At 38.7% G+C, this 12,381-nt stretch overlaps 1 protein-coding gene across 2 annotated transcripts in view; it reads left to right on the top strand.

Annotated features, from left to right (window-relative positions):
* Positions 1 to 426: 426 nt before the first annotated feature.
* Positions 427 to 12,381, top strand: part of pnoca (prepronociceptin a) — a 14,535-nt gene continuing 2,580 nt past the window's right edge. Inside the window, exons 1-2 of one of the 2 annotated variants that reach the window (XM_035682257.1) lie at positions 427 to 533; positions 11,278 to 11,411. In XM_035682257.1, coding sequence (XP_035538150.1) covers positions 11,292 to 11,411 — 120 coding nt within the window. In that variant the 5' untranslated portion in view covers positions 427 to 533; positions 11,278 to 11,291. The remainder of the gene's footprint in view (positions 534 to 11,277; positions 11,412 to 12,381) is intronic. The other variant, XM_035682258.1, reaches the window with a different exon arrangement.

Here is a 12,381-nt window from a genome sequence, read left to right as displayed (position 1 = left end):
GTTGTTTTCATTACGAAAAAATAAAAACATAAAAAAACCTTGTAGGATAGATGGATGGATAGATAGATAGATAGATAGATAGATAGATAGATAGATCCTTTCGTCTCTTTCAATCTTTTTTCTCCTGCCATTTTCTCCCTCTTTTGGCCTTTTGCCATTTACTTTTCTTCCTATCCTAACTAGTATATTTCTCTCCCCCTTTGCTTCCCTCCCCCTCTCCCTCCCTCAAGCCTTGTCCCCGTCTCCCCCTCTACTTCTTCTCTCTGATTTCCATCCCTCCCTCTCTCTCTCACTTTCTCTCTGTGATGAAGGAGGGAGTTTTGAAAGAGAGAGAGAGAGAGAGAGAGAGAGAGAGAATCAGAGGAGGAGGTTGAAGGGGAGGGGTGGGTCTCTATAAGAGCAGCTGCCTCCATCCACCACGTAGCCAGAAAAACCACGCTGAGACCGGGGGAAGGAAACGTACGCTGACAAAACCTAAACCTGCACCCACCCGAGGGACCCCTTTAGGCACCCACAATCTCACCCCAACACAGGTAAGAAGACCCTGGGGAGAAAGAGGGAGAAGAACGGGCTTGACCTCTGACCTTTGATTTAAGTCTTTTACCTTTTACATTTTTGCCGTCTAAGTACAGACATTTTGTCACATTTTGTTACATTTGACAGGCTGGAAAGAAATACCATATATATTGTACAAAAAGCCGCACTGGAGTCACACTTTACAGAAAGTGAGGATATAATTTTACCTCCTTCCTAGTTGCTTCTAATGTTTGTGTAGCACTGTCAATCAAATACAAATGTGAACTCCCTTTTAATTAAATCTAGATTTAAAAAAAGAGACTACCAATATGTTTGAAAGCGTTTTTCAGGCACAATTTTTTCCCAACAAGTCTTTGTCTCCATCACTTGTCAATCATCTGCTGTATGCTTGCTGTAGGGTCCCATGTTAGGTGTTGCAGCTACTGTGTTGTGCTGCTGTGACCCTCTGACCCCTAAGCGCTCGTATTTACACTGATCAAATAACTTAAGCTTTATCTCAGTGACAGACAGAGCGGGTTAGGATAATGTCTCAGTTCACTTTAGTTAACAAACCACTGATTCTGTGTTTAGGGTCAGTGCATCACCTCTAAAGGAGCTATTGCAGACAATTACCTGCTATAACTACTCTCCCAAGGTTAAATACTGTGTCTGAGTGGGTTAAAAGCATAAGGCAGCAGGGATGTCCACACTCCAAGGAGCATGAGGTGAAGACGCTCTGTCTGAGGACTACACATGCAGTTTGTTTTGTCGCTGTGTTGGTATTTAGTGAAGAGGGAGAGGTCATAAATCGTTTGTCCTGGTTAGTCATTAATCGTTAAGGCTTGATTTACTGCTGCGCTCTAGTGGGTTCCATGAATGAGGAGGGGAGTCTTCGCAGAAAGCTGCTGTGTGCTTGTGTGTACACTTTAGCTCATGAGACACAGAGTAATGAAAGGTAATTTTAGTGAGTGCACATCGGTTAATCAGGGTCAGATTTTCTCAGGCTCACTTCATTAGAGGATTATTTTTAAGTTTTCATAACCTGAAATACTTTGTTTATTTAAATAACTTAATTCTAAAGGTTCATTTTATGACAAAAACAAAAACACAACATGAAATATTATATTAAATATAGGTGTTTTAAGCTTTCATACAGGGACCAATGGGGAACCTATAGTCTGATTTTAGCTTGATTTTAATTAATGATGTTGTTATTTGAAATGAAAGCTAGTTTTGGTGCAGAAATGTTGTTTCACTAACAATAAATGTGAATAAATCTCAGGCTGGTTTTAGCTGTTGAAATTACACAAAACCTGCTACCCAGACTGAAGGTGATTTTATTGATCACATATAAAGCATCTGGCCACATCTGGCCAATGGCGACATTGCAGATCCCCTTCCTCTTTATGAGCCCAAACCCCTCATATTCTTCCAAAGTTGGATCATTGGGCTGATATCAGCCTAAATGTGATTGATTCAGATACATGAAATATATATTAAATCACATATATGTATAAATATGTATAAAACCTTTATGAACAGTATAAATTGTGTATATGTAACCATTTGGAAGATTATGCATCATCAACTCCTAATATTTAACATTATTTTTAGTAGTAGTAGTAGCTGCAGAATTTTTATTTCTGTAGTAGTAAAAGCTACATTATTATTATTTATTATATTAATTTCCTCATGCCTTCAGGCGTTTAGGTGTAAAACGTATTATGAGGTGTTTTTTTTCATCTAACAAGAAACATTTATGAAAGAATTAAACTTTAAGATTGGGTTTCAGCTTTTATTTTACACTGAATAATTAACAGTGTTTTTGTTTAGCCTGGGGCTTACTTTTCAGTTCACCTTGAAAGAAACCCCATAAACAAAGGCACTGTTCAAAATGGGTGAATTAAGTGAGCTATTACAAAAAGGCTCTTTGAACAACCTCTCATGGTTATTATCTGGGTAATAATAGCTTCTTGCATATCTCTAGAAGGAAGCTGATGTAGATCTATAGATAGCGCTCGGGCTAAAACAAATTATGAACTGATTCAGAGAAAAGCAGAGGCTGCTTTCTCATACCTAAGGGCAAATACTCAAAGTATTCCTGTGACTGCAACTGATTTTGGTAGCTATGAAATGTACCTCTGATTAGCTTTGTTTTATTTTCTAGCATCTGTGCATTTAGCTGGGTGAAACAAGGCAAGTGATGTCTTCAGTGAGGCTGCATGGAGGGAACAGAACCCAGAGTAAACCCGAAGACTGAGGGCATGTGGGTGTCCAGTCAGTAGTGGAATGAAGGGGAGACAATATGCAGGTTACATTATGAAGGTGTAACCAGAGTAGACAGGCTATATGGACACAAACCTCTGGCAATTCCAAAACACCAGCAATGTAAAATGTAAATTCAAAGTTAAAATGCCAATAAAAGAACCCGCCAACACTAATGTGACGCCCTATACATTGTCCCTTGTGGAAACAAGATCCCAAACTGAAGCAGTTATTGATCACTTGCAGGCCCTACTGGTCAGTTAAGAGGAATGAGGTACAGCAGTCAATGGGTATATAAAACAGAGCAGTCAATAAAATGGGTTTTTCAAAAATTGTGGATCACCGTAACCACAAGAGGTCCTTGAGCATACAGTTTGTGATGTGAAATGTGCGCAAAAAATATCAAATTGGTCCAGTGGTAAGCGAGATTAGCTGCGGACAGATACACACACACACACACACACACACACACACACGGACACACGAAGACACACAAATGACCCACATGATCCCCTCCAGGCTTTCGTCTAAATTGATATAGCCTAGTACCGGTATGTTAAATGAAAGTTTGCATCATTCTAAAAACTCACTGATCCCTTTTTCCATCTCGTCAATATGAGTGAATTGCATTCATCGGTTTTGTTGCCAGCATAGCACGCCTTATGAGCTTTGTGGATAATAAACTCCCTTAACTCTAGGAAACCATTCTCATTTGAAAGCTGGATGGGGAAAATAGAGGGAGGATAAGTAGTGCTGGATCACAGGTCACATGGCGTAGCGCTGCTGTGTGCAGCTCTGGTGGCTGCACTGAATCGGCTGTGAACGTGTGGAGTTAATCCAAGGATACAATGTTCCTTACACAGCAGGGTCCCTGTCCATCTTTTTGTGCTGAGAGGATTTCTCAGATCCTTCTTCACGTCTCTTTACCACCCCCACTGTGCTCCTCCTTTTCCTGCCCCGTTTCAATATCAAAAGAGAACTGACTCCTGTCAGATGCAGTTGCGCTCATTTAAATTCTGGGGGCAGAGATATAAGTTTTGTTGATAACACAATTGTTCTGTGGCACAGGAAAAATATCAAAACAGAAAGGCCCTGACCTTTCTTCTGGCTCCTTAATTTATTTTCTTGTAATCTTTTTAATCTAGGAGTTGAAGCATATGTATTTGGAGGCCAAACTGTCAAATAGTTACTAACTCCTCTGTGTTTGACTGTAGGACATATTAGGAAAGCTGGATACGTTTGCTGCCAGTTGTCTCCAGAGGTGGCCTTCATAGAAGAGACTTTTAAAATAATTTCTAAATTTTAAACCCAGATGATTAAATGTTTGTAAAAACGAGTCCAGCGTGACATCATAATCTATGGGACCAGCAGGTGAGAGATACTTCCACCAAGATAATTAGCTAATGTACCAACCAAGTTTGGAAAATCAACCTCCTGGTTGTAATTCCGAGTCAGAGTTATCAGGAATTTCTGACCGCTACAATATCACCTGCTTGGTGAAAAATATTGACAGTAATACAATTGCTTCAACTCATTCAAAAGCTATAGAGTTTTTATATGGCTTTACATGTAGAACTGTTCCAAATACTGCAAAAATAGCCAATTTAGGCTATTTAAAGGATGTGACAGCAAGGATCGCAGTGGGAGTAACCATCTTGGAATAATGCATAGCACTCAGAAAGCAGTTAAATGGAAAGTTTTCCTGTTTTCCCCATTCTGCCAAAATTATGTGAGTGAACAGAACAGTAAACCAGGAAGAGAGAAAATCTATTTTGGTGCATGGACATCATGAGAAACTTTTATTTAGATGAACAGATGCTATCTTGGAGTCCGGTCCCCTGTTCTTATACAACATCTTAGAGTTCGGTGTTAACATTCAGCAACGTAGCAGCATCATGTCTGATGAGGTTTTGAAAATGTTAACAAACCCATGCTAGATAACAATCCTTTTATCAATTCAATCTACTTTAATTGTTTTAAAGTTAATGTTATTTTTGTTAAATGATGAGGTGCTCAAAATTTTCTTTCGAGGACAATAGATATCCATAAAACCATATTTCACATGCACCATCGTCAGAATTCCAAGAAAAGTACATACTCCCCAAAGCTTATAGAACATCTAATTACTGATCAGGAATTGGTACATGACTTTGGCTCTCAGTTGTAGGGTTTAAGATATTTAAGATAATATTTTCGACCTTACAGAAGTCTCCTACACATACAGTACAGAGCAAAGTCTTATGGTGCTGTTATGCTATAATGAATGAACTCGATGAACTTGATAAAAATGTAACCCTGTTTTGGAGGTGGACAAATGGCACCTCTTCTTTTCTTCTGGCAGAAACGGATGATTATAAAAATGTCCCATATTACTAAGGCTTTGGCGTACATTGCTGAGTCTTGAAGAAAAGAAGAAGGAAACTCTTGGATGGAACTGCCAAATGAAGACATAGCTTAAATATTTTCTTAAGCTCCACAGCACTGTGCTCTGTGTCACAGAGGCCTGGAGAAAAGCTTATTAACAAAATCACCACAAGACCTTCAGAAATCCTTTTGCAAAATTCAATAATTCAGTGTTCCATTCAATATAGCCTACCTTTATCTTGCTTTGACTCGTCAAAGCAGAAAAGGCCCATGAAATAACATTATTGATGTCTTCCATTTGTGCATCAGTGAGCCAGACACACCTGAATTGAATGCAGTCACTAGTATTAGTATTAGTTACACCTGTTTTCAACAAAGGCCTGTGAGCATATGAGTTTGAAAATGCTTGCCAGCCTAGAATGGCTTTTTTTAATTTAGCTCCATAATAATAACTATATAGCTAATGCAAAGACAAAAAAACAGAGGTCAAACAAATAAATGTCAAATTTGTGCAGGCGGGATAGAAAACCAAAAAATTACATGCCATAGCCACAACTCAAAACATAAACAAAAAAATCAATATCAAATGAGTCTGATGTGATCTGTGTCAAGTGTGAGTGGGTACACCTCCCAAACATTAATCGACCTCAGGTGATTAGATGCATTGAGAAGGGGAATTGATTTAGCTTAGCGTGTCTGCCTGTAATGGCTTCAGCCTGTAATGGCTTCAGCATGTAATCTACTGGCCACGTCGCACACAGCCTGACTGACAGGGAACATCTTGTAAAGGCACTAAAGGTTTCTTTTAAAGGTTTCTTCTGGCTTGAGATAGGTAAAAACGCCCACTCTGCAGACACATCTGTAAGATGACATGAACTCTGACCAGGAGACAAGGAGCAGAATCATGAGAAATATGTCTTTTGCTAACAGTAGTGGCAGCAGGTGTACTGTTGCTGCCTCGGCCAATTTTTTTATGCTTTCTTAGAATAAACCCATGCAGTATATTAATCACTGAAAATCAGTCTTAGCTAAAAAAAAAAAAAAAAAGAATGTTGGATGGATGTAGTGCCAATTAAAGCAAAGTTTTTTCAATGTGAAATAATTTAAAGTAGGATTCCCAGCCATTAGCGAATGGGGTGATTTTTAACACCTTAATACAAAAATAAGGCAGATGTTGCTCTAGTAGCAAAATAATTTGTATGAAATTGTTTCCTATACATCAATAGCAGGGAATTCCTACTACAACTAAGCTCCTTGTGGATGTTTGGATGTTTATGCTAACGTTAGTAGTAGTTTTGTCATTTTATTATACAAAGAGTATTATACAAAGAGTGAAAGTGACAAAGTGTATGAAAGAGGAAGGGGGCGAGAAAGAGCATGAGTGGGTGAGAATGAGACTTAAAGGCAGAAAGCAAATGATGGTGTCAGAGGAAGAGGATAAATCAGTAGGTAGTGTATGTAGGTAGCAATGGAGACAATTAATATATAGATTGGACATTTTTAATCAACCTGATTCATAGTATAGATCTTTACTGTCCTGAAATGTATTACATCAATGACCACTCTGCCAGTTAGCGATCAATATTAAAACAAAGACTGTACTGCATTTTGAGTGGGCCTGGGACAAGCTGTCAATCAAAGTGACTTTTCTGACGGATAAAGTACTCTGCCATGTCGAACACTAAATACCATTTAATTACCTGTCAAACTGACTCATCAACGAACAAAGCCAACATCATGAATACACTCTAATTATTCAATATTTGTTTCTTTAATATGCTGCTGCTCCTTCCTTCTTTAAGGGTGGAAGTTACTGTTCTTTAGTTTAATTTAAAGCTATCACATTTAAAGCTGCAGTTCATAGGGTCATGATGTGATGCCATGTTATGTCATTTTTTATTACTACTTAAGAAAATCTTAAAATCTTATCATCAATCATATCACTTACTATGTCATTGCTCTAATTTTCAGATGCTTTCACGTTTTCAACATATTAAAAGTCAATAAAGGAAAATTAACAATTTTGTTTGAAAAATGTGAATAAATACTTAATTTGCATATTGATATCGGTTGGGTTTGAACTACGCCAACACTAGATTAAGATTAAACTTGATACATGAAAGACCCTGACTTATAAATTGATGCCATTCCACAGAACACAAATTAGGAACTTGTCTGTCAAGTGTGGTGGTCATAAGGCAATCAAACGTCACTGGACTGAAAATTTTCATTTAAGAAAGCAATTTCTGTTTTTTTTGCTGGTCTTGCACAGGCATAACTGTCCAAATGTCTGAATTATATAGAAACCACCCAAGTAAGAAAAAGTTACAGGGCAGACACATAGTGTGCTGACGTGAATGTGTCAATATTGTGGTTATTACATTTAAGTTATGTAATAATCTGCAGTTCAGCTTTTAAAAATAAAGAAGTGCAAGACGGATGCACACTGCTCCGTCGTTCAACCACGCGTGAATAATCCGGCTTTAAGACGCTCTTTGGGATGGGAGTAATTTATTTTGTACTTCCTGCTCTTGATGAGAAAATGGCCGTAATGGAGGGAAATAATGGTGGAAACAGTTGATAACACAGTGTGACACACAGGTTGAGTTTGTCCTGAGAGTGAGTCGTGAGTTGTGTGATGACGAGGCTTCTTACTAAGCATACTTTTGAATCAACTAAGACTCATGGGACTCACGATGTTTACTCTTTCCGTTTAACCAGGCAAAGCTTCCTAAACTTCCTGAACTTAGGTACAGTTTACACACTAAATGGCACAACATCAAGCTAACATGTTGAGCCAGTCACAACTAAGAGATCATTTATCATCTGAAAGATGGTCTTTATTCATCATCTACTGGACTGTAAGACCTCAATCTGCAGTGCCTCCGCGCAGCACCAGACAGTAATGACTTAATTAACTGGTTTATTTAGTGGTTAATCAGTTAATTAAAAGCAGAGTGATTGGGTTTTAAGGGCTCTCGAGAGAACCTGGCAGACGTCAGTTGAGAAGTCAATTCATTTTACAGGGCTTTTAACAACACAGAATCCTTTATAGACAAGAGAAAACAGATAAAGACTACATTCAGGGAGTGTGTGTGTGTGTGTGCACATATCTGTAATGTTCTGAGTGACTGTAACCCAGCTAACGTGTTGGCATTCTGGGTTGGTATGTAGTTTGTTGAAACCAGAAATTAATTGTTTTTTTTAGCAGAGAAAAAAGAATTAGGAACTGCCAACTATTGGCCTCAATAGTTGACCGCTGACTGCATTCACCCTCAAGCAGGATTCAGACTGCTCCTTAAACCTCCAAGGACAGCTGTCAAAACATATTCTGTGGTTCATGTTTATTCATGTTTCACCAAGTTAAGATTAGGCTTTTATGAAAAAAGTCATCCTCACAGGGGAAGAGAATTGTCCTGCCCTGTCTGAACACTCGCAGTAAGAGTACAATATAAACATCTAATGTGACACTCAACAAAACTTAGTGCTAGCCCTCAATCTCTCTGCTTTTTAGCAACGCTACCGGCATTACTCTGGGGAATGAAATATGTCCACAGCTATTGGGTGGATTGCCATACATTTTGGTACAGACATCCATGGTCCCCAGATGATGAATCACAATGACTTTGGTGATTCCCAGGCCTTTTCTACTTTTTGAGTGAAATGTCGCAACAACTATTGGATGGATTGACATGAAATTTGATCATGTCTCCCTTTGGGATGAGCAGTACCTTTTTTGTAAAATGCCATCATCAGAAATTGCTCCAATAATTTGACAAATATCATTCGCACCAGCCTCAGCTGTACTTTGTGTTTTAATTAGCAAATACTAGCATTCTAACATAAGATGGTGAACAAAGTACATTTTAAAACACAAAATATGCCAGCACAACTGTAGAATTTTTTTTTGGGGGCTTATAACGCAATGGTTTCACATAAAGTTTGATGAAGGTTAGCATGTATTCTACTTGTATTGTGGATAGGATACAACACATGTTTATGCATCCTCTGGCCACACTTCAGAAGATAAGAGAGATAAAAAGATGTGATGTATCCTTCATGCATTATCTTTAATGATGGCACCTAATTTTCGGAAGCCAAGTCAGCATGAAGACAGTGACAGGAGGATGGAGAGTGAGATGCATTTTGGCCAAATGAACACACCCAAGCAGTTAGTCTAAATCCACTGCCATCTGCCAACCTAGACCTGCCCTTAGCTGTCCCACAATATTCCCGCCTAAAATGGCTGTGCTGCTCTTTTGTCCTTTACTGACGGACCCACCCTCTTTCCTATCAGACTGAAGACAGACACACACAGTATTTGCACACTAGAAGACTGATTCATTTTGCAGAGCTGCTGTTTTATGGGTAGTTAGAGATTGGAAAGAGCTTTAGTGCAATTACACTTTTATCAGTTTTTAATTACTTTGAATAAATTCCACGTTTCTGAGATATTATGAAGTAGTTTTTGATTGAAAATTAGTTTTACTTTCTGCCATGTCATTTTAATAGATAAAGACTACCTGAAAGAGCAGTGTGGTATTGTGTGTTTGTGTGTCTGAACATACTGTATAATGGGCATGAGCAGTGTGTACATTTGCATGTGTGAGAATGCATGTATCTGTATGTATGTGTGTAAGCATGCTGCGTAGGTTTGTGTGTCTGAACGCTTTGTGCATGTGAGTCTGAGCGTGTGTGTTTGTCAGCAACAAACAGTGACTCAGTTCGTTGCCAGAGGCATTAATTGAGGCATCAATTAAAGGAGTTAACGAGTTTGTTTAATGAGATGAAAACTCTTGGTTGTGTTTCTGACGTCAGACACACCAGTCTGGGCTACTCCTACCAGAATAAGGTCAAACAATTTTCTTTCGCTCTTTTTTCATTCTCCAAGTCTTTCTTTGTCACATTTTATATCCCCCTGTCTGTCCCTAAGTCTAACTTCCTGTCCCCTTCAACTCACTCCTGTCATTTTTATCATCCTCTTCCCACTAACGTGTGAGACCTCCGTAAATGCAGATCACTCACCTTGCTTATATATGATATGGAATATTAATAAGCAATTGGGCACAGTTCTTGTAATAATGGAATACCTTTATCTCACAGTAGCAGACAACTAACCCTTTTATTGGTCTACCTGTTTCCCTCCGTTTGCATTCAATATGGAGAAGAAAATAAAACTAAAATATTATGTTGACATTGCCATAACATCTCTGCATCTGTTCACTAAGGTAATCCAATGAGCATTATAAATGTATGTGAATTTAGATTTAGACAATGACGTGGAGTTAAATAAATAGTTTGAATAATAATTAAAAAAGATTAGTTAGCAGCACATTATGCTTCTGCGTCTTGAATGGCAAATTTAAATGCAACAAACATTAAAAGAATACTCCCCCATTAGGGAAATGCTACTTTCTTAGTAAGATGAAAAGATCAACAGACTTTTTTCACAGCAGACATTTTGATTCGTCATAGCACGAAAAACACAGGTGAAACCAAATTTGTAAGCCATGACAGTAAGACCAGCATGCACAATAATAGGGTCCTGGAAGTAGCTAAATGGGATGCAGCTGTTATCAGTTACCTGTGCTTTTCCTACTGTGATGGATATGGTCTTTTTCAGTTTGCGTTCAATTTAGAAGTAACTTGAGAAGACGGTAGCTTAGCACAAAGACCTAAGTGCAAAGGTTAGTTCTTGTAATAATGTGTCTAATTTACACATCGTAGAAATGGAAAATGAGAGGCTCGATGAGCAACCATTCTGCTTGTTACTGACCAACTGTGCCAGCTGTGTAGCATCTTAGAGGGTTATCCCTCACACATTTACACATGTAACTTTGTTGGCTACACTTGTATGTTAAAAGACAAAGGAAGATTCTCACTAGGTGAAAAATGTACTTTACATGTCAGGGATCCTTTTTATGGATAGATGCCACTACATTCTAGGCACTGGTCCTTTAAGACCTTTAATACATGTTGACCCAATAACCTGCATCAGTGCTTAGTGAAAACTTAGACAGCCAAGTCAGACACCACCGCATTACAGGAAGGACAGAGAAATTGTGCAAGGAGTAGCATGTATCAAATTGTTGGACTGAACCTGAACATGTGTTTTGTTCCTGTGTTGTGCAGCAGACGGTGGGACCATGAAGACTGTGGTGGCTCTGCTGCTGCTCTGTCTGTGTGAGCCTGGACAGAGTGACTGCCAGGCAGACTGCCTGTCCTGCAGCAACATCCTGCCCAAACAGCTCAGTTTCAACACCATAGTGAGGAGTACACACACACACACACACACACACATACACACACACACACACTCCCAAACAAATCTAAACAAATGTAGATAATCTGAGTCAACAAACAATTAAAGATTATATGTGTTCTTTTCCCTTTATTGGACCGTTTTTGTATCCGTGACACTTTTCCTATTATGAAAAAAGGGCCAATAGCATGTTTCAGTAGTTATGTTACAAGTGGGAAATTTAACAAAGTTATGAGTGAAATAAATGAAGAACAGGCTATTATTTTGCAAATCATCCAGACTACACACTCACACTCTCCACGGGGCTCCCTTCATTTAAGAAACCCCTCATCCCACCTTCCTGTATTCATCCTGTCCTCCCTCCCTCTTCTTCACTTTCTATGACTCAACAAATTACCCTTTTGCCATTTGAGTTTTAATTTGTTGTGGCTAATTGATTCCTGGGGACAGATGTGTGTTTCTCCTCTCAGTGCTCATGCCTGGTGGTTGTTTCTCTCTAGTTAATGACATGTCTGCGTCTCAGACATTTTGCCAGGGAACACAGTAAAATACATTTTAGAGCACATTTCTTCAAACAGAAAACTTTGAACTTTTAGTGTTGTTAGTATTAAGCACTTCGTATTTAAAAGGACCTCAAGTGAGCCTACTGAATTGGGCAGTTGTTGCCTTGTATGACACAGGCCTGCTTATAGACTGTTGTCTTATAATGCACCTTACCACATACCATCTACTGATTGACTCCCCATATTTAGAATCCATGTCTCATTTGCTTTTCTCCTTTCCTTCTCCTTCTCTCCTGGCTGAAAGGTGTTTTACTTGTAAATCAATAAGGGACCAGAGCAGCCATGATTAGTCTGCTTCATGGAAACAGTAGACAATACACTCAAAGCAATGTGGTATTTAATGCATAGTTACAATCTTCAGTCTTATTCTGACATACATTCCCCCCACATAATAACACACACACACACACA

This window comes from Morone saxatilis, unplaced genomic scaffold (genome assembly GCF_004916995.1).
Source record: "Morone saxatilis isolate NCDOM2014 unplaced genomic scaffold, NCSU_SB_2.0 Contig11, whole genome shotgun sequence".
Classification (NCBI taxonomy): domain Eukaryota; kingdom Metazoa; phylum Chordata; class Actinopteri; family Moronidae; genus Morone; species Morone saxatilis.
Note: the sequence above shows the minus strand (reverse complement) of the source record. Positions and strands in the feature narration are given on the sequence as shown.